The sequence below is a fragment of the Amia ocellicauda genome, chromosome 3, assembly GCF_036373705.1.
Source record: "Amia ocellicauda isolate fAmiCal2 chromosome 3, fAmiCal2.hap1, whole genome shotgun sequence".
NCBI lineage: Eukaryota > Metazoa > Chordata > Actinopteri > Amiiformes > Amiidae > Amia > Amia ocellicauda.
In genome coordinates this window covers 25,895,308-25,917,689 of record NC_089852.1, presented here as the reverse complement: position 1 = coordinate 25,917,689, position 22,382 = coordinate 25,895,308, and the positions used below count along the sequence as shown (strand labels likewise).

Here is a 22,382-nt window from a genome sequence, read left to right as displayed (position 1 = left end):
TTCTACATTTTATTTCTTCATACACTTAGGAAATATTGTCAGATCCATAACAACCTGCCAGCTCATAGCTGTGACAAACACATAATTTCTTATTTCCTCCTTCTCCTAACACACTGGAACACAAATCAGTTTGTGAACTACACCTGATCCTGTCACTATTTTAGTCTTGAGCGAGGGTTTGACGTTCTGGAGAGCTCTTGCTCTCTCTCGCTCTCTCTCTCAGTCAATTTGAAATTAACATTCAGTCCCTGGGCCGTCTGGGTGCACATGAGTGCTACAAAGCAACTCTTTTGTCCGAGTTGCTACAATCCCCGTGTCCAAATGGCAGCACATAATGGATCTATCACAGCATATCAGCTGCTTGCAAAACCAAGGACTGACCACACCCTGCTGCCTGCTGCTGACACCCCCCTGCCCCTCTATGTAAAAGAGCTGAGTTTCTGACCTGTGCATTAATTCAGCTGGACAAGTAGTGACATGGGAACACATACTTTTAGCCATGTTTTGTCCTGCAAAAAATAGCCCATTGGCATAATGCTTTATGAATTAAAAATGCTCCTAATTTTAGGAACTTGTTCAAAAATGTATATGGAATTAAATCAAACAACAACACAAGATTAAGATGCATGAGAGAAGAGGTAAAGAGAGGGGATCATGAGAAGATGTAAGGGGGCCCTTCCCCGGCTGGCTGAGTAAGCAGGTCATTAAACGAAGCACGGATGAGCAGGAGGTGCTGAACTATCAGTTTCCACGATGTGACTTCTGAACAATGCGCTTTTTTTAGAGCAGTCAGTCGTTTGTGAGGGAGGCTTCCACACTTCACGCAGTCTACTTAAAGCAACATGGGACAAAGCCCCTATGAATGTGAAGATGAGCCCAAGAGCACAGATACCACTACTGCTGAAGGAAAACACCACAGGAAAGCAGCAAGTCTCACCTGAGGCCCGTTGCCTCAAAATAAGTGACGTTTCATCTTCGTTTTCTAGTTCAGTACTCCTTAGGTTTAAGTTACTCGTGAAGGGGGAAGCTGCCATTCTTAACTCTTAAGATATTCAGCAATTTAGGTATTTTATACAACTAGCCACTAGTCCCTTAAGACAGTGACTCCAGAACCACGTGCTTTTGGCACATTGTCTCTCCTGTCCTCTGCCTCAGCTTAGCTTTTCATTAATTGAACAAAGAATCTGACGAGAAATGCTGAAACCTCTCAGACTTTTTTGTTTAAGCTATCCATAAAATGTTATGAAAGCTGCAAATATTTATGAGCTGAAAACAACAACGACACCAGTATTAGTAACTGGGGGAAATTATTTAGCTCAATGCAGTTACTGAGAGCTGGCCTGAAATACAAATCAGAAGACGGCCTGGCCCAAGGGTACGCTGCCTTAAGGGGAAGACCAGTCAGGAGAAATTGGTGCTTGGCAGGCACTGCTGGGAAGTAGCCAGTGGTAATGTCTATTGTTGCAGCTATCTGCTATGAAGCTGTCAACATTTAGAATCAGTCATCTGTGTTTCATAAAAATCAAGGCTGGGGTTACATGCTCTGCCTTTTCAAATAAGCTTAGAGTGTCCCTTAATGGACTGGACTGGACTGCTGAGGTCCACTGAAGTGCGCCACACATCCAGGCACACAAACACACACAGCTGCAATGGCATTCATAGTCTGTGCTTTCAAAACCATCACACATGGATGAGTTTCTGAAGGACAAAGGGACAGATCGCAAAATACCCTAATTACAGCGTAAACCCTGACCTGCAAACTGCAACGCTCGTGTCAACTCAACTACACCACGTCAACTGTCACAGATAGCTTGTAGGTTAGAAACACCTGTTTTCTAACAAGCATTTTTGCAGACTATTGACAGACAGCTTGCTCAAAGGCAAAGCATGATATAGCTGTGGTTGAAGAGGGGAATGAGGCCTGGGATCACATATGCCAGACACTAACTAAACAGATATATATCAGGAACTCAGCCATTTTCTTTTTGCCTTTCTGCCAGTGAACTTAAAACACACAAAAAGTAAAAACTGGTCAAAGGTAAACATTAAAAAAATTATAAAATGAATTAAACAAACCAAACAAACAAACTTGTGCACATAACTAATCTAAAGAATAAACTGCAGAAATCTGATCTTTGGCAAACAATGATTGTTTTAAAATGAAATAAATCAAAAACTGGCTCAGTTTCATGGGGCCCACAAACTGATAAATAACAACAGTAGGGCAGGAGGTGAAGATGCTAAGCATTGCTACAGAGTTCAGTCTGTCCAGAATGAAAACCCTTGTTCAAGCTGAACTTTTCACCATAAACTGATGCTTTTCATCCAATGTCTGCTGTGGGGATAGTTTGTGTTGTAGAAAAGGGGTTAGTAACACAGGCACACATGAATTGTGGTGGCATAAAGCGCCCTCTCAGGACAGGCCCTCAGGTCAGGCACACTGTCAGTGCCCTTCACTCACTGCAATCCCTCCATTACCGAGAGTATTTCAAATGCCTTCCTTTCCTGGATTTTACATAGAATACAGTATAGAATACATCACTAGAAAAATACTTAGAGATCTACTGAGAAAAAAAAACTGAAAAACAGCACAGAGAATATTTAAATCAAGATTACAGCTAACTAACTACCCTAAAGTATTAATAGCTCTATTGCACGACTGTAAATGTTCTATAAATCTAAAGATCTGAGCTCTCAAGTACAAACACCTCAATACACTAGATAGCCCTCGTTAGTTTGGTTTTTCTTTCTCGCCTAACACAAACAAACATTGCAGGCGTCATTGAACTTCGGACAAGTGAAATACACTTAACAGTGAGCATTGTCTTTTTAGTATACCTTGATTCTACTGCACGTGCCCAGTTGCATCATCACTTCTCCCCATTTCGAGCTCCTTCTCATTGACACTCATTTCTTAGGTCTTACGCTCCGGTTCTGCCCAGTTTTCCTGCTAAGCAGAGATCGCTGAGATTTTGAATGCGGGAGGGAAAAGGGCTGCTCTTGATCTGAAGCCCACATAAAGGCAAAGATGAAATCATGTCTCCACCCAGGATGCCTGTCCAGATCACTAACTCAACGCACCCAGGACTGGAGCCAGCGGTGTCCTAAAAGTAACCTTTTCATTTGCATTTCTATTCTGGTCCGAAGCAAGACAAATATTCAACTAAAATTGAGGGGATTACGAAATTGTATAGGTGCAATACAAATTTCATACCGGAAGCTGGCTAAGATGACTGCTCAGAACCAACTGATATTGCTTGACAGGACAGTGTTTTGGCTCAAGGGAGGGAGGGTGAACTGGGCATGTTGATTTCTAACTCTAAGACAAATGTACCGTGAAGAATGGAGGGGGTAAACTAGGCATATTAACAAGAAAAATGAGTACCAGAATTTGCAAAAAACATGCTTCATACTGCTACATAGTGCTACGTAATTACACTGAAAAGCAAAACAAACCGAAATAACTTTGAAATTAAAAACATGCCTTCCGATACTCAAATAAAGTACAACTAAATGGTTACGTTATTAATAAAAAGTTCTCTATGCCTTTAATACATTTTTTTTTGTAGTCACGTTCTTTTGTTTTGTTTTTTCCCCTCAAAAATGACATAACTAAAGTACGATGTCACCTAGGTCTTAAGGAGACAAGTGCAAAAGGTAAATTGAACGAACATACGAACGAACAAACAAAACAATAACAACAACAACAAAACATACAGAAACTGTAGCCTGGTGTGCAGCCAGCCAGGCTTCGGCCGGTCGTGATTCCAGAGAGGAAATGATCAGGCTTAAATTCTGCTATCAGAGAGCCCAGACCTCCGATAGCACAATCAGCTGTGTTTTCACCATTGCGGCGCTTCACTGATCAGTGACTGGACTCTGTGCGGTCACTGACATTTCCCCAAGCTGACTTCAGATTCCTTCTTTTTTTCTGCCTTTTCAAGTCCGAATTCCCTTTCTTGGCTCTGAATAAGCACTCTTTAAACACAGCTGGCAAGAGACTGCACTGCTACCTCTGTCCCTCTGCCAACTTAAAAAATAACTGCCATCTCACAGTTCTCTGGACACGACCTCTTCCCCTAATGAGAATGCAGCATGTGGCCACTTTATTAGGCAAGACAAAAATGACAAACGATAACAAGACAACCCCTCTCTCAAAGTATGGCTTGCATCCTATCTTTATTAAGTGTTTGGGGTTCCTGATGGCTTTCAGATGTCATAATCTCAGCCAGTCTATGTCTGTCTATCCTGTCAGTCCCTGAAAATGAATCCCCACGATTCTCTCATTTCCACCAGTGCTGTCAGTTCGAGAACCCTACCCAACTAATTTATTCAAAGCAAGCAAGTTCATTAAATAAAATGTTAAAAAAAGAGACATCCAACTAGTCTTTTAACCTAGTGGAATGCTCCCCTGTTCGGTCTTTATATGTGTACCTGTAGTTTACATAACAAAACAGTGTTCAAAAAGCCCAGCAAAATGGAAACTGACAACACTGGGATATTTTTAATGATGCAGCAAAATAACAAACTAATTATAATAATAAAAATAATAATAACAATAAAACCGTCGCATAAACAATTAAGATATAGTTCAAACTGATTTCTCGTAACCCCTATTTGTGACTAAGTAAAATTTCCCGTGCTTTGGTTAATGTATGTTGTATCGCAAAGCACTCTTCAGAAACGACTCCTGAGAGAAATGTGGCGATTCATCATGCATAAGTGTAAGGTCACACTCAACAACGAACTTTGCACAGACAAAAACCCGAACTGAGCACTTTCAGTCTGAGATGTGTGAACCGATGATTTCTGTATGACTGCATTTGTGAGCATGGGGAGGAAAAAAAAAGCTGCAGATGCTCAAGGGAACTTTCATCTCTCTCCATTTGAGTCTCTAAATAAAAGTCCCTGTGCTCTGCACGTCCCAGCACAGGACCTGACTAGCCCCCTCAGCCCTTTAATAGGGGGTAGTTCTTAATAAAGTGGCCACACCCTGCAAACACAGCTGAAACACACACACAAACAAAAACAAACAAACAGAAAAGCCCTGGAATTCTACCCTGCTTCAGAGATTGTATGGCTGCACATTCTATGGCCAAGAGCTAACTTAAGCTCACGCATTATATACTGTAAATGTACACGTACACATACATACGTACACACACACACACACACACACACACACACACACACACACACACACAACAAACCACACACAGGCAATGGGTTCTGTGGAGGATGAATCCAGCAGAGAGGGAGGCACAGCATAGTGGATAGCAGACACTGCCCCCATCTGAAATTTTTAGTGCAGCTTCTGCTTTGATTGTCAGTGGGGCATAGTCAGTGATGTAAGCGGCTTGATTCTATTTCCAAATGGTGTCATGGGTGTGTGTGTGTGTGTGTGTGTGTGTGTGTGTGTGTGTGTGTGTGAAAAGGCCGGGGTGGACAGAGGAGGTTCTGTTTCAGCCCCTGACCTGTTCTCCAGAACTGAATGGAACAAGCTCCCTCAGTGAAACAAAGCCACCCATGATCATGAACCAATTAGAAAGGAAAAAAATAAATACAAATGAAATGGGAAAGTGTGACAGAAACTAAGTTCAGTAGACCTATGTTTTTTTTCCTTTTTCCCCTCGAAATGTCTTTCCAAAGAGACATCCATTTAAATTATGATTCTTGTCCTTTGAACTTACTTCCCCATTACGTTAGTGGAAAAAAACAGTTGTAACACCGGGGTAACCAGTCCTGGGAGTATCCCTCCTTGGCCAGGGCGCAGTGTATCGTGGGGCTGATGCTTGCGAGTCGCAGTTGAGAGTGGCAAGGGTTGAAAGGTCAGGGTTGAGGGGTCAGGGGTGTTCCAGCGTGTCAGTACTTGTTGATGCCAAAGATCCTGACGCCGTGCAGCTGGGGCAGTTTGGGTATGAGGACAGTCAGCAGGGACACTGTGTTGATGACAAAATGGATCCGGTCGTACTTTGTGTAGAAGCTGGTTAGGAAGTACCTGAGTACAAACAAACAAAAGAGTAAGTAAATAAATAAATAATATTGGAAAACAAGAAAATATATGCAGTGGTTTTTGGACACAAAACATAATTATTAACTTTAACAGAAGTCATGGCCTACTGCGGACTCTAACCCTAACCTGGACCTATATGAAACCCTAATATTACCACTAAACTTTAAATTTTATGCAAAATGTGGCTCCATTACTCAAAACAATATTATAAAAATGACCTAAATATAACTAAGACCATTCCTACCAACATCTGAATCCCTAGTTCAAATTTAACATATTAAGATTTTGAATGACCATTTTATACCGAATATATATATATATATATATATAAAAACGGATCACATATACAAAATGTTCGATCTCTAATTGAGCTGCAGTCCTGTTTATTTCCCTCGCTGGTTGTTCTCATGTCAGCTCAACTGTCTTAAAATGTTGGGCTGTTCATACCGACAGCCTCAGTAGGCGTCTCTGACTCATCCACAGCTTCAGGCCTGGAACAAACGACACAAAAACCTAATGACAGGAAACAATTAAGTGTTCTATAGAGTGTGAGCACTCCACTGACCTTTGACCCTGTGAGGAGGGTTCCAGAGAGACAAAGACGTGAAGCAGAGAGGGCTTACTGTAACCTCATTCATCATCGAGCTGTGCACACACTGCTCTGCATTGAACAGGGGGCATAACTCATGTTCTGTACTAGACAAGTACAGATGTAAAAATGGCTCCAACACAAACAGGCTTTTACTAGAATCTTGGGACACTACACAGCATATCTCATAAAATGTAATTTTAAGGTGGAGGGGGTAGTATCTAGTTCAGTGGTTCCCAAACTTTCTGGGTGGCGCCCCCCAAAAACATTTGGGTCACAGCTCGCGGCCCCCCCATGTCCCACACGTTCATATTTATATTACCATTAATTTTTTTTGAAAGCCCTAACATTGACCATGGATGAATGTACTTTAAAACGTGTTTGCATTTCACTTTTCACAATTTTATTTGGCCATTTACATTGGAATCTCTCTATGCATGAACCTATTCTTACTCCATCTAGTACGGATGAGCCTGAATCAACATAGTTACAGAAGATACAGTAACACTCTCTTTCCATTTTATAAAATTTTACTAGTTATTTAATATATAGGATATATATTAAGGATGAGACCGAACAGTCGAAAATTCAACTATTAATTAAAGATGGCAACTAAATTCTCTCAGAGAGTTTCTGCGTGGTAATACTCTGACAAAGTAAATGAAAACACTGTTAAGTGTATAATATGTGCAGTGCAATTAACATACCACAAATCTACAGCTGTTATGTTAACCCACCTAAAAGCCAGAAAAGGAATGACAGAAAAGGAAAAAGGAGCAACAAACAAACTAATATTAAAACACACACAGCCAGCTATTGCTATATATTTTGTTTTCACTGGAACTTGAACGTACAGGTATGTTTCAGAATGTATTTAATAAAGTTGTTGTGTTAGATGAGTATTTTAAAATAAAATTCAGAACTTCTTGCAATTGCAAAATTGTCACATTGCATTATTTCGCATTTAATGTATTTTTTGTTAATGCGTTTCCAAAATATAGCAGCAGAGAGTCCTGGCGAGCTCGTTTCCCACTCGATGACATTTTGGAGCTGCAAGTTATTCTTATGTATTTATTTTACCGTAATTATCACCTCATATAAACTGCTGTGTATTTTGATCTGAAACTACCTATTAGCGACTTTCACAGACACTGCTACCTGACAATCCTCTATTCTGATTAGCCAGGACTGGATATGGAAGAATCCAGTAACCAAGACCCAATTTCCAGTCTTGTGAGTTGCAACAGTACAGTTTGTTTTTAATGTGTGTAAGTGTAGAAAGAGTCGTTTCACAGAGATAGGTCGATGCAAAAGATATCAGTTTATCCAATGCGATTTCAGTGGTGCAGCAATCAACAGTTGTCAGATCGCTTCGTGGATTTCTTGTGTCTCGTCTTGACTTTTTTTCACATTCAGCTCTTTCCCCGCGCCCCCCGATAAAGGGTCTTGCGCTCCCCCAGGGGGGCGCGCCCCACAGTTTGGGAACCTGTGATCTAGTTAATAAGGGGCATTGGAGGAGGGAGGACTCACAGGATGATGGGTGTGATGGTGAGGAACTTTCGAGAGGCGGTGAACTGAACCCCGTAGTCCATCTGCTCCCAGTGAGTGAGGAGGCGAGCCTTGCCCTGGTCAGGGGTCTCAAAGGGGGTTCCCTTCACCGTGTGCAGGAAGATGTACATACACTGAGGAGGAGAGAGCACAGAGCACAGACTGGTCAGCAAACACACAAACACACACATACACAAACTCAAAACAGGCTGCACACCATAGGGCCTCCCATCTCTCTCTCTCTCTCCCTCTCCCTCTCCCCCCATCTGGGTGTTGCGGTCTCAAGTTTCCAGCTGCTCACCATGTTGTGGATGAGGTTGGTGAGGGTCCAGACCACAGGCACGCTGACGAAGGGGATGCTGAGCAGGATGACGTGCAGCAGCCCAATGCCCAGCACATAGGACAGCCAGATCCCCCGGCTGTTCATCACCCGCGTGTTGGGGTTCACCTCACTGTGCGCCGTGCCCACATTCATCCTGGAGACGCCTGCCTCACCACCCCGCTGCAAACAGCAACACAAAGGCACGGCAATTCAAACACAAGCATGATATGAGCATGGCAGCACTAGACTCCTGTAAGTTAATCACTCTTACAATATCTCAGGTCAACATATTGTTACAACATATTACCTACCGATTCTAACCAGGGACAGAAATGTACATTCCCTATTACAGAAATAGAAATGGGCACACTTTATACAGTGGCAGAAAAATCCTTACAAAAGATCAGGATGTCTAGCTGTCCTCCACGCCAGAATATCATGTCGACTTCTGTCCCATTTTGGGGTGGACATTAACCCAGATAAAAAGCAAACTATGAGGGGAGGATTATTTACTTATAGGAATATGCTGACACAAATTCTTTCACCATGAGTACAGTAGTGGGGGGTTTAAATTAACCAAACAAACCTTACCCTACATTGACCACAAAGTGAGCCACAACTTGAACACGGTGCCGAACAGCACAGTTAATGCATCACACAGTTAACCAATACAAGCTTCTTTGACTTGACAACCAGACAGTCCTCCCGAGTGTCTTTCACACAAATGACAGCTTATGTAAATGGTCTCCTTTATCTGACAACCACATCATGGTGTCTGTGGAGCGACTTGATAACAATCCTCGCCGTTGAACCACAGCAGAGTTGCAGTTTAGCATTGTTCTCCTCCTCATCTGAATTGGCTTGTAATATAATTGGTTCAAAGGTGCAGATCTCAGCAGAACTGCGGGAAACTGCGCTACAATGCTGAACTCCGCCGTACTTCCCCCCAGGTGTCTCCACCGCGGCGTGCGACGTCCACCTAAAACCAGTCCAGACCGATCGGCACTGCGCAAACGACATTAACATTGTGGGATATTCAGGTTATAGTCATGCTAATATAGATCAGATCAGATCCATACTAGGCATGAAGTATACATCACGCAATCGTTCAAGTAACTGGTCTAGTTGCACAACTTAATTTACGGTAACTTCTAAAACTGCATCAGTGCACAGGGCTGTGTGGATTGATCTTGACACAATGTTTCCCCGAGCAGGATACATTGTTATTTGTTCATGATTTAAAAACCCGTACAGACAATATTATTTTTCATTGCTAAAATATAGTGGGGGGAAATGCATGCGTAAAGCTAACGGTAACTCACGTTGAGAGCTGTGACAGAGTCGGCGCAGATGTCGAGCTCCTGGACTCCTGAATAGGATACACAGTTTTATCCAAAATAATAAACACTTGTTTTTCTGGTTGCAATATTATCCCAATCTCGTTATATAATGTGGAGATCTCTCTCGCCTCCGGTGTCTTCAGCCGATTGTTTTCGTGCTCCAGTCTCAGGGCTGCTCTTGCTCGGGTCCTTGTGCGCCCTGCTCTACATGCACGGAGTCTTTTTTCAACATTTATAATGGTGTCATTCAACAAATGAATATTGATGTTTTTTATGTAGATAAATTCCACTCCCCGTCACTTCTATTTCTTCTGCGAACAGCTGGCCACAGCACAGCTGAAGCGCACCGTGAAACGTCACCACTTTCAGCGCACACAGCTTCGGCAACGTCACGCAGGCAGAGGTAAAGGGAAGCGGATCAACACAGCGCGTCATTGTGGGAAATGTAGTTCTGTTCACCCTTTCCTCGACTTACTGTACCTTAGACTTAGATAGCATCAATAACAAATCATTCGCTTTCAAATGCATTTATTATTATTGTTTATTTACACGAAACAGGCTGTTGTGCGACACACAAAAGACAATTCATCCGTTAACCTATTGGTGAGAGCTTCACACACCTCCATTCCCATTTGAACAACAATGGTAGCAATATACAATTTGCAAAAATGAACCTTTTATTAGTTTTATTCTAACACTTACAAATCAAAATATCAACGCATGATTTATTGTGGATTTGTAATTGTTCTACACTGGTGTCATAAAAAAATGTTATCATAAAAATACTGTAAACATGGTTTTAATTAACATTGACTTATCAGTTCTCCTATAGTGTTTAGGATCAATCAATCAATCAATGCATATTTTTATTATTTTATGTTTAACAAATACATTAGTAGAGGACACCACTTTAATACAGACTGAGGCAAATTGTGTTACTGATACAGGAGAAATTGTTTTCTTTCTTAAAACCCCCATATGTACTTATGAAATACAAGGGGATGTGTGTAGATGTATGAGTTGTTTTCTCTATGGGTTCACTGGTGCATTCATTTACATTATAAACATTTGAAATAATTTGTGTAATTATGTTTTTAACATGATTGTATTTTAAAACTATAGAAGTGTCTGTGACAGGTAGTTCATTTCACTTAAAAGAACAATACCAGTTTATGTTGCGAATACTGCACATAATGCACTACAATAAAACACTAGTTTTTCATGTCAAACATTTCCCCACCTACTTTGGCTCCATTCGGTCCAGAGGGGATAAGTTTTTCAATTTTGACTTTTAAAAGATGTGATTTGAACACAGTTTCTAAGAAGGGAAGACTGGTGCTAAAGTCTCCTTTACTTCTCTGCAGGCTGTACTGTTTGTGGCAAAGCTCTGGCTAAATCACCACATGTATGTGTAGAAGTAGGCATTTTCCACACACAGGACGATCAGGGGGGTGTCGCAGGCCAACAGTTTCCTGCCCAGAAGCTCCCTCTTACGCCCCAGGGGTGAAGATAGGCCTTTCACCTTGTTGGCCTTGTGCCAGTCCCCACAGCGCTGTCCTGGCACTGCCAAGCCCCTCGCAGACGAGCCATGCCACAGTGCCTTGTGGGGCCTGCCCATCCACATAGCAAGAGACCAGGGGGATTGGAGTGGTGGGCAGAGAGAGAGAGAAAGAGAGAGAGAAACAACAGATTACATGTACTTGTATTACTGTAACTCTGACTCCATTTCCAATGCCGGAAATTCACAATAGGATTCTGTCACACTGTGTAGGGGAAACTAGATCACAATTAATATATTAGTATATTGCTAGATCTTGTAATTACATTAACACCTGTTTTTGCCTGTGCTGTATCAGGAAATGCCCACCCCCCCATTCTCCCATTATAATAAGAGCAAATTGTTCATTACCAGAAGGAGTCGCGCTGCACGTCACGCCCATCGAAAGACAAGATTGGGACATTGCTGTTGAGGGGAGCCCCCACCTCTGAGAAAAGATGCAACCAACTAGGAAACAGCCTCTGACCCTGAACAAGAGAGAGAGAGCCCTGTGACCTACAGAGCTTTGCCACACATTACAGTAAAACAAATATATAAGTAAAACCCTTGTTGCCTATTGTTTGTTGTGGAAACACAAGTGGAACCTTGAGCAAGTTCCAGACTCTGCCCTCTGGCTGACCTTGAGGTTGAGAATGGGGTAGCTGGTCCTATCGGATCGCTTCACCAGAGATTCCAGGTCCTGACTGGAAGAGGAGAGGAAAGCGCGGAACGTCCCCCTGAGCCCCGCCTCCCGGGCCTGTCGGTAACACTGCAGGTCTGCCCCTCTGATGCCAGACATGGCACCCGAGAGAGGGGCATTCAGAGCCACCAGGTGCAGCTTGGGAGAGAGAGAGGCTGATAGCATACAATGGGACATGCGACACTGATCACAGCACACTCAAAATGTCTGGGCTGCTTCCCAGCTGAAGTTATGCTAAGTAGTAGCAGATAATCATTTTGAACACTGTAGTCTCCCAGTAGTATTGGGAGTGGTGTATTTAGATACAAAACGTAGTGTAGATATGCGAGTAATTGAATATACAAGGAAGCAGCTATTGGTTGTGTTAATAAATGCAATAAGCAGGCCTTTCACACAATAATTACCCTCAATTACAACAACAGTTAGACTCAGGTGTGCATAACGTTTGACTGCTTCATGAACCATTACAACAAATGCAAAAGAAGACATTTAATATACCCCATGGTTACTGGTGACCCTGGGACCTGTGGTGGAGGAAACTGGTTCAATACTTGGCTTTAGTGGCTCCAGCTGAACAAACAAAACAAAACATCAACAACACAGTGCTGTCAGAAGGGAACGATAAAATACCCACAGAAGTGGCCTTATGGGTGTGCGAGGATCCCAGCCTGAGACGTGACATTCCTGTCTGTGCGGAGAGTGAAGTTCAAGGATACTGCGGGGTGCTCGGTTCCCTTTGCTAATGCTTAATGCTGATAACAATGCTAACAAATAATGCAGATAATAATGCTAATAACAATCATAATAACAACAACAATAATAATAATAAGAGGCCTGTGTCAATGTATATTGTAAGTGTGTGCAGTCAGACGTGTAAGGAGTGCTGGTCACCTGCTCTCCGTCGAAAGCAGGGGGGTCATCAGCGAGGTGAGAGGAAAACATCACCCCCTCCAGCTGTAGTAGGACAAGAGCGGGTTAGTTACTGTGATTGCAACGATGCCCTTCAAAACAGGCTGTGTCACTATCTGACTACCATTACGATTAATACAATTAAGACGATTATGATAATGATAATGATAGTTTCCTTCTAACAGCTCTAGCTGGACATTCTCTGTCACACCAGTTGGGGGGGCACCCTTTGGCCACTACTTTATCAAGTACTAGTGCATGTGTGCGCAGCAGGGCCAGTGGGTAGAATGTGTGTCCGCAGTGGAGTGTCACCTTCAGGCGGCTCCAGCCATTTAACACGCGGACGAACACTGCATTCTCCTGCCTCACGAACGCCATGCTGCCCTGGGGCATCTGGTGAGAGGTCTCCCAGAGAGAAGAGAGCGTGTTGAATGACCAGACGTGGAGCTGTGGACAGGCACACAGAGAGAGGGCCAATCAGATAGACAGGCAGGCAGGGAGACAGGGAGAGAAAGAGTGTGAGAGAGAAAGAAAACAAGAGACACAGAGCTTCAGAGAGACAAGAGGCTTTGGAAGTCAAAGAGAGAGACAGGGAAGAACAGGTGATGCCACGAGAAGCCAAGAAAAAAGCTGCCGTAGCTCTATTCTCTGAATCATTCATCACTCCACGCAGGTCAGGTAACTGCAAACCATAAAATGCACACAGTATCCATTCCACATATGGAGCCATCTTACAGCTCTCTGCAATGTAAATCAAAATGTGGCAATATCCCTGAGTGACACAGTCCGGGGCAGGACATCTTGAGGGAAGCAGTGAAACAGCATATGCAGGACACGACAAGACTGACACCAGGGAAACTAATGACCCTCCTACTGGAGAGCAGGTGGATTTGCTCCAGTGCCAATGCACGGTGGTGAGTATTTCTGGTTTCTTACTGGCAAAAACAAACCTTTAATGTTTAACCAAGACCAAAACAATGCATTCCCGCCTCATCAAAGACTGTTTGCTCAAACAGTGTCTTAATTTACATCCCTGGAGACAGAAATACCTTGACTCCACCTGCAACGTACTGCTGCTGGTCTTCAGTCAAACCTGCATGACAGATAGCACAGACTGTGTTAATAATAATGCCCAGGTTCATTCGCACTCCTCCTGGGCTGTAACAATACTCTTTGAGGGAAGTGCTAAAGTACGGTGTTCATTTAAAAAAAAAAAAAACTTTTATAGCTTAGCAGTTTCACTTCTCCCAGCACAGTAACGCTTCAGATAAGATTAACAAACGGAGACACACATTAAACATCCCAATACTATCAGATTAATCAAACATTAAATCAACCAATTACTAGTCTCCAACTGCCAGCTCTTACACTTAATAGTGTTGGAATACAGAGTTTGAGGTGAACGTATGACCTAATGTAAAAATAACCTTGTGCATTCAACACATTATTTGTCCATGAATCAGTTGTGTGTTTGCGAGTTATGTTTTATAAATAACATGGTATTTTTTTCTACTTAGTGGCAGGACTAATGTGCACGACACTTGATTGTGGCCTGCAAAAGGCCATTGAACACACACCTACCTGGAAAGCTAGGTGGTTCGGCATTCACCTGTGGGTGCACAGAAGGGATATTTATATATGATATGATATGATATATGATGTTAACAGTAGCCATAATTGTAAGTCGCCAAGGACAAGGGTGTCTGCTAAGAAATAATAATAATAATAATAATTATTATTATTATTATTAATAATGTGCTGTACAGTGCCCTGTCATATTAAAACAAGTAGCCTTGGTACAGAGGTAACAGAACAACACAATCAAGAGCCCATTAATAACTAGGACTCTCTTTCTCAGACCTGGTTTCCCCCCCAAATGGAACAGTGACAGCATCCATGCACTTTTAGAAGAGGAATGCCACTGGCAGACGGCCAAAACAAAAGCAACGCCTCCATCCTGTCAAGTCTCGGACTGAGGTGTAACCGTCAACACAAACTTCTTAACACATTCGCCTCGGGCTTGGCTGCCAATTGCTTTCAGTTGTTTGAAACTGTTTCCATTTCCCATTTCATCCAGACACCAAAGACAGGTGTCAGACAGGTTTTGCGAAAAAGACTCAGCTTCCCCCCTCCCACCGTTAGCTTATGTGAGTTCATGGTTCCACTGATGTTCCATTATAGCCTATACAACACAGTAAATGCTCCGGTGCTTACTGGATTTTTGCAGTGCGGTCGAAGAGGGTTGGGGAAGGGACCCTAGGAGAAGAGAGAGGTACAGACGTTAGGGAACAGGTTCAATCAATCAATTGATTGAATTAAAAAAAAACAAGGCAGTAGAAATATTCGATACAAGCAGAAAGAAGATGAAGATGACACTGCATGGCACATATTGCAGAATTATAAACAGAATGAAGCAAAGTAAAATAAATTAAAATGTATGTAATAGGTGTGTAGAATCAATTAAGCATACCTCCTGTATGTGGCGGATGTAAAATTCTAAGTGAAGTGCGCCGAATCTGTATGGGAGTGCAGTGTATTTACTTTGAACCTGGCCGATTAAGTCACGCGTAGTGCGTTCTGAATCCAGTCTGCATGCAGTGAGGCACAATGCAGTGCTTTTTAACCTATACTGCTGTACAGCCCATGCAAAGCGAGACCTGTGGGCTGGAAGGAGGGGTAGGTGAGGTAGTATAGTTACAATGGTTTGAATGCGTCCAGGGAGTCCAACGGGTCCTGGAGGACCGGGAGGGCCAGGGGGTCCAGGGATCCCAACCCCAACCTTGCGAGAGAAACAGAGAGAGCCTCAGGACAGGAAACAGTGCCTATGTGCCTTTGCCAACACTTCTCCCTCAGTCTGGAGGACCCCTGTGTCTCCCAGGGTGTTTGAGTGACTTACACAGTTGCTACTCTGTCCTGCCTCTCCCTTCTCTCCTTTCTTTCCTCTCTCTCCTCTCTCTCCTTTATCTCCTTTCTCTCCTTTCTCTCCTTTCTCTCCTTTCTCTCCTTTCTCTCCCTGCATTTCCGGATGGCTCTGTAGGGGATATGAGAGAGTGACAGACATAAGAGTTAGATAGGTCAAAACAGAGGAAATGCGTTCTTTCATCTTAAACAAGTTTTAGGGATTTGGGCTCTAACCCCCCTTCCCCGTTACCTCATTAGTGTGGCTCAATGTGGAGGGCCCTGGGGTTCCTGGCCATCCAGTGGGGCACTCCCTACATACCCTATCCTTTCCAGGTGGGCCCTGCAGAGGAGAAGAGAATAAATGCAAATTAAAGTAAAGTCCATTTGGCTGCTGGGATATCACTTTCCTTTTGATAAACATCCCACTGTCTGGGTGTTGTGTGTGGGCTTCCACCAACACTTTGGTGTGATTGCTGATTGTTCAGTAGAACGACTGCGCTTTAAGATTTTCAGATGCGACTAAATCAGTATTACTGCAGGAATACATTATTTTAATTCACCCTCTCTGAATCTCCAGGAAAGAAAATTGTATCTGTATCTGAGGATCCGTCATTTTAAAGTATTCAAAAGTAAGCATATGTTATGTATCATGTTGTGTAAAGTTTGCATTATTTAATAATAATTTGATGAACATTATCTCCTTGAAAAGATGCATGCAAGTTGGGTTCCACTGTTCACAGCAGTATCAAGCTTCAGGGTCACTAAAATAAGTGAAACTTCAGCAGAGGATATTTGCATACTGTAGCACCTCTCAAGAAGACACCTATCTGATGGCTGATGAAGCCTGACAATTTAAAAGGAACTTGGAACACTTCATACAGAGGGACATTGTAATCTGTGGATTAGCCTCTGGGCATGGTTTGGGGATATGAAAAAAAGGTACTCCACATTGAAGAAACAAACAAAACATTTCACAGTGACTATCGAAAGGTAACACAGAAATTACCCAAGTACCTGAGGCATAATAATCATATGACTCTACTAAGGATTGTCAGGTGATTAAGCATGTATTCAAACCTGTATGCCAGGGTCTCCCTTTTCCCCTTTTTCACCCTGAAAAAGAAATAAAAGAAAGAAACAGGGACATTCATTATCTGACCCTGAGTCTGTAGAAAGGTTTCAAATTAAATCTGGTGTTGTCATAGTCCACTGGATGAGAGATTTAAAGCAGGTGTTTTAAGTCCTGGTGTTTCTGTTCTACAGCATGGGCCAGGAAATTTGGGAAAATAGCAGAGTTCAGCCTTTTTTTTCCACAAATGACTTGTGTGTTCTGCAACTACCACACCTGCTCCATTGTGGACGGTGTTTTGAAAAGTACATCCTGTCATGTTGAGTAACAACACAGCAGTACTGCAGCTGCTGACCTTACCCTTGTCATTCCTGCAGTGCCAGATATAAACACTCACTGGATAGACTGAAAGATGCTGCAGGGAAATCTTGAAAACTCTGCTGCGTTTGTGTGCTACGTATCTTGTGTCCTGTGTGTGTGCTGCATGTCCACCTAGTCTTACAGGATGCTTGACCAGCAGGTGTCACTGTATCCCTGCTGACTGAATCACCATCCACCAAATCCTCCCTCTCTCTGGCCTTTAGCTAAGCTGAGCCAATTAGCCAAAGTGAATCACATGATATAACACAGTACACTCAGAGACCATGCTGCAAGTAACCACTAGTGGCTGTCAAAGACAAACCATCGAGATTCTGCTTTTAAATAACAGACGTCAATGAGAGCAGCACCAGGAGGCTGCTCACAGGATATGCCTCTTCTCACTGCAGATGGTTGTCCCAATTCAAGATCAGGGACTCCATCTGTCCAAGAGACCCTAACTATCCCTATCACTATCACTGCCACCCAGACTTCTATCTCTGTCTCTCTCTCTTTCTCTCTTACCTTCATCCCCAACTCTCCTTGCAACCCAGGGGCCCCTGGAGGGCCTTTAATTCCAGTGTCCCCCTAAGAAAGAAATACAGACCATGCAGCAGTCAGAGGTCAAACCAGCCAATACAGTATGACTTGCCTAATACCCAGCCTGGAGTATACCCACTAAATGAGGACATTGCAGCAGTAGTAGTATTATTTAGTGCACAGCACAGTACTTGTCACAAAGCCCCCCAAAATTAGTACATCATATTTTAGGACACAATTCAATAGAAAGCTGTAGATTTCTGATGCAGGATATTTCTGACAGACTGAGTTACCTTTGGTCCAGCTACCCCAGGCAGTCCCTGAAGACCAGGGGATCCCTGACACAGTGAGACAGTAAGACATTGTTAGCTGAGGAGAGGAAACACATGCACCACACCGAACACCTTTACAGAAGCAAGCATCACATTTATGGTTGTAGGTTGGTGTCTTTTTAGGTAAAGTGGAAGAGAGTAAAAGCATGTTTGCTGTGGCAATATATATGTAATTAAGTTAATGTATGGACCACAGCATCAGCACTTCCAGTATGGCAGTTTAAATAATGTGGTCATACTACTCAGACACTACTGAGCCCACTGCAGAGAGCCAGTGCATCTCCACACTACAGGGAAAGGACCAGTGATGCGGACCTTGGGTCCCGATGGTCCCAGGGGTCCCTGTGGTCCTAGGGGTCCCTGTGGACCTGGTTCTCCTTCAGGTCCAATGTCCCCCTTTTCTCCCACACTTCCCTGTGAAAAAAAGAAAAACACAACCCAGAAAGAAGTGCTGTCTACGAACAGGGCGTTAACATCACCAGGAAAGAATCTGACTAGTTTGCTTTACCTTCTCTCCTGGCAACCCCTTCTGATCACCCTGCAGAGACACCAGAAAACACAGCACTGAACACAGCAGGACACGGCCAGCCAAACCATGCCTCCTCTCACTGCTCACTGTAAAGAGCCGCAGAGGGCAGTGACATGTCAGCCTGTGGCTGTCAGCTAAGAAGGTGAACTCACCTTTGGACTGTTGCTCCCAAACCATCCTGACCCTGAGGTCTGGGACCCGGAAGAACCAGGGGGGCCAGTGGAACCATCATTGCCTGGGAGACCGGGTGCACCAACAGGCCCTGGTAAGCCTGGGGGGCCCACTTGCCCAGGCTGCCCAGCTGGGCCCATCATTCCACTGTCCCCCTGAATAGAGACGCACATAAGCAAAACCCTGAAATAACACTCACCTCTACTCACCCAGTAACAGAAGATGCACTGTGTAGAAGGTGTGCCACCTGGTTTGAGAACCATAATCAGTTCTAAACATGTTTTTTATCTGTTTATTCATTTTGAGTAAGATTTGCCTATTGGAAAATATATTAGATCATCATACAGTTTACCTTTGAAATGCAGAAAAACCTACCAGAACTCGGCCATCTATTACACACACTGCACAGTTTAAAATTTTACCTTGGACCCAGGAGGACCAGCTGGGCAGGAGCACTGGGCTTGTGTGATCTGGGAGACAAGAGTGTGGAAAATACATCATCTATTTGTGGATCTCACCAATTCAAAACATTCACTATAGAAACCTACATCCTGAAAAGGTACACTATAAAATTCTGTCTTATTCTGGGGGTCGGGCATGTAATCTAGTGAAGAAGCCTGCCAGACAGAACTTGGCACCTGCGTCGAGCAGTCAGGCAGTCCCTTATGTCGAACCATGCCAATACAAGCTTACAGACCTATCAAAGGCACGTGCTTTTTTAGAGCCTCACCTGGCTCGGTTGAGCTGCGGATGTGAGAAATGCTGAAAGTGTGGTTGTAAGTATCCCCGCATCTTTGTCTCCTGATGAAAGATAAAACAACCAACAGTCAATCGACTGGAAAAGGCTGTCCTCCAGAACCAAGCACCTCAACCATGCAACTTTGCAGAGACTTAAAAGGAGACTAGAACACATTACACTGTCAATTGCCTCTCTTATTTTTTCTCAAGTGAAGGGAAAAACAACAAAAAGATTCTAGTGTTCTTAAATGGTATACAAATCCGAAAAGTGAAGCAGGATGGAAAGCTACATGACACTCCAACACTCAAGAGGTAAAGATCTGGCTAGAAACTGACATCAGAGCCCACCAGTCAGTCTCCAGCCATCCTGCCTCTCATGTGGGGCAAGACACTGCAAGGGAATCAAATAGATCCTGTAACACCAAACCTAGTTTTTGATCCAGTCTCCCAGGTTCATGCAGTGGAGCTGTGTTCCCAGTCCTCTCAGTGACCAATCCCTCTTGGACTTCTTCATGTCCTGTAACCTGACCTGCGATGGTTGTCTCAGCTGGTTCCTGTGGGTGTTGGGTTTGCAGGCTAGAGTTTTGAGGTGTTGCCATGGGTTCCATAGTTCCCACAGGGACAGCTGTGGGCTTGGAGCTTCCTGGTGTTGAGGGGCTGGTTGGATCCTTCTCAACCTTGTGCTCCCCTGAGGGTTCTGTAATGACCTGTACTGCAGTACCTACAAGAAATGGCAGGAGAGGGGGATCGTGGGAATAGAAGATACAGCACTTAATACAGCATACAGCAAAATACGGCCAGCCAGCACAACGCTGCTGATTTTCCGCCAGCCACTGTAAAAACCCTTAGAGGTCAGTGCTATGCCAGCCTGTGGCCGTCAGTTAAGGAGATGAACTAACCTTTGGGTTCCTCTGTGACTTGTCTACCTCCTGTGGTTGTCTCGGCTGGTTCTGGTGGGTGTTGTGTTTGCAGGCTAGAGTTCTGAGGTGTTGCCATGGGTTCCACTGTTCCCACAGAGACAGTCGTGGGCTTGGAGCTTCCTGGTGTCGAGGGGCTGGTTGGATCCTTCTCAACCTTGTGCTCCCCCGAGGGTTCTGTGGTGACCTGTACTGCAGTACCTACAAGAAATGGCAGGAGAGGAGGGTCATGGGAATAGAAAATAAAGCACTTAATACAGCAAGACACAGCCAGCCAGCATAACTCTGCTGATTTTCCGCCAGCCACTCAGTGCTCACTGTAAAGAGCCTTAGAGGTCAATGTTATGCCAGCCTGTGGCCGTCAGTTAAGGAGATGAACTAACCTTTGGGTCCTTCTGTGACTTGTCTACCTCCTGTGGTTGTCTCAGCTGGTTCCTGTGGGTGTTGTGTTTGCAGGCTAGAGTTTTGAGGTGTTGCCATGGGTTCCACTGTTCTCACAGAGACAGTCGTGGGCTTGGAGCTCTTCTGTAGGCTTCCAGGTGTTGAGGGGCTGGTTGGGCCTTTCTCATCTGAGGATTCTGTGGTGACCTGTAGTGTACTACCTACAACAAATGGCAGGAGAGGGGCTAAATGGGATGAAGGAGAAAATGCACACAGCAATTAGGGAGAGAACAGCTTTGAGAACAGGGATGACTGAATGACAGCACAGACACTGTACAAGTGACAAGAGAAGGGACCTGATCTTATCAAAGTTGACCAAAGTATATTTAACACAGCTTTCACCTTACCTTTGAATAATATTCAGTTATGGAATAAGCCTCACTCTAAAGAGATAGAGAGAGAGAGAGAGAGAGAGAGAGAGAGAGAGAGAGTAGTAGAGAAGAAACCCTAACCTTTGGTAGAAGTCACTATAGGATGTCCCTTCTCCAGATCAGTCTGCTCTCCTGCTGGTGTGCCAGGGCCGGCCAGGGCAACTGTAGTACCTCCAGTGTGCAGGTCAATTATGTTCCTCTCAGGCAGCTCTTTCTCAGTGGAAGGGGCAGCTTCTGTAGGCTCTATTGTGGCTAGGGGGGTCTGCAGTGCAGCTGAGGTGGTGATTTTCTCTTTTTTGTTTTGGAACAACTCCCACCACTGGGCTGCAGCTGGGACCACCAGGGCAACAGAGAGCATCAGCACAAGAGCCAGAGAACGCCAAGAACCAGGTGCCATTGCAATGTCCAAAACTGCCCCTACTCAGACTGTCCGTCCTTCTGTCTCAGTTCCTTACCTGTTTCACGCTACAGATGTCTGTGCCTTGCTGACCGCCCTGCTTCTGCAGCCCCTATCCCCCTGTGTCCTCCTCTCGACTCTTTGTCTGAATGCCTCTCGGTATAATGTTATCTGTGCTGCACATTCAGGTACAGTAAAACATCATAATTGGTGACTAAGAAGTGCCAAAGGTCTCTCCTCTATCAGCTGTCTGTCTATCTGTCTGTCTGTCTTTTGTTTGGCCTTAGAATGCCTGATTCTTTGCTTCTTGTCTGAATATTTTCCTTTATCTGACCTCTCTCTCTCTGGCTGTAATGGTCACCTCAAAATGCCCAAACTCGTTTCTCCACTGGTTTTTCCCTGGACAGTGAGGGCTGTGGTGGCAGGGTCTGCTTTTGAAACTTTGCCCTCTCTCTTCGCATTCGAAAGATGACCTATATCACCCCCCAGCAAGAGTCCCGCCCTGATTGGCTGATGGGAGAGCCAGCTTGCATCGTTGTCCAATAAGGTAGCGCAATAGCACCCAGGAAATACCGGTTATTTAGAAACATATCAAGATTGAAGGGTAATTTATTGTCTCTGTACCATGTACCCAGTCGCCCACAAAAAACAGTCTACAAAT

General features: G+C 44.0%; 2 protein-coding genes across 3 annotated transcripts; both read right to left on the bottom strand.

Moving 5' to 3' along the window:
• Nucleotides 1–3,522: 3,522 nt before the first annotated feature.
• On the bottom strand, nucleotides 3,523–10,180 carry LOC136743766 (ORM1-like protein 3). The gene is made up of 4 exons (XM_066698701.1): nucleotides 9,795–10,180; nucleotides 8,452–8,652; nucleotides 8,133–8,284; nucleotides 3,523–5,998 (listed from the first exon to the last, which is right to left on the bottom strand). The coding sequence occupies exons 2-4, from the start codon at nucleotides 8,623–8,625 to the stop codon at nucleotides 5,863–5,865; spliced, it is 462 nt and encodes a 153-aa protein (XP_066554798.1). The 5' UTR covers nucleotides 8,626–8,652; nucleotides 9,795–10,180; the 3' UTR covers nucleotides 3,523–5,862.
• Nucleotides 10,181–10,323: 143 nt separating this feature from the next.
• Nucleotides 10,324–22,147, bottom strand: LOC136743724 (collagen alpha-1(XV) chain). Of its 2 annotated transcripts, none has more exons than XM_066698698.1 (24): nucleotides 21,406–22,147; nucleotides 20,896–21,138; nucleotides 20,495–20,713; nucleotides 20,023–20,316; nucleotides 19,588–19,658; nucleotides 19,280–19,327; nucleotides 18,839–19,012; nucleotides 18,666–18,695; nucleotides 18,473–18,571; nucleotides 18,119–18,163; nucleotides 17,811–17,873; nucleotides 16,937–16,972; nucleotides 16,110–16,199; nucleotides 15,855–15,989; nucleotides 15,657–15,737; nucleotides 15,173–15,214; nucleotides 14,540–14,567; nucleotides 14,008–14,051; nucleotides 13,271–13,405; nucleotides 12,941–13,003; nucleotides 12,548–12,619; nucleotides 11,990–12,187; nucleotides 11,722–11,837; nucleotides 10,324–11,422 (listed from the first exon to the last, which is right to left on the bottom strand). In XM_066698698.1, the coding sequence occupies exons 1-24, from the start codon at nucleotides 21,719–21,721 to the stop codon at nucleotides 11,209–11,211; spliced, it is 2,856 nt and encodes a 951-aa protein (XP_066554795.1). In that variant the 5' UTR covers nucleotides 21,722–22,147; the 3' UTR covers nucleotides 10,324–11,208. The 2 variants fall into 2 exon arrangements, with proteins under 2 accessions (XP_066554795.1, XP_066554796.1); XM_066698699.1 differs by having other exon boundaries at nucleotides 20,896–21,114.
• Nucleotides 22,148–22,382: the final 235 nt, after the last annotated feature.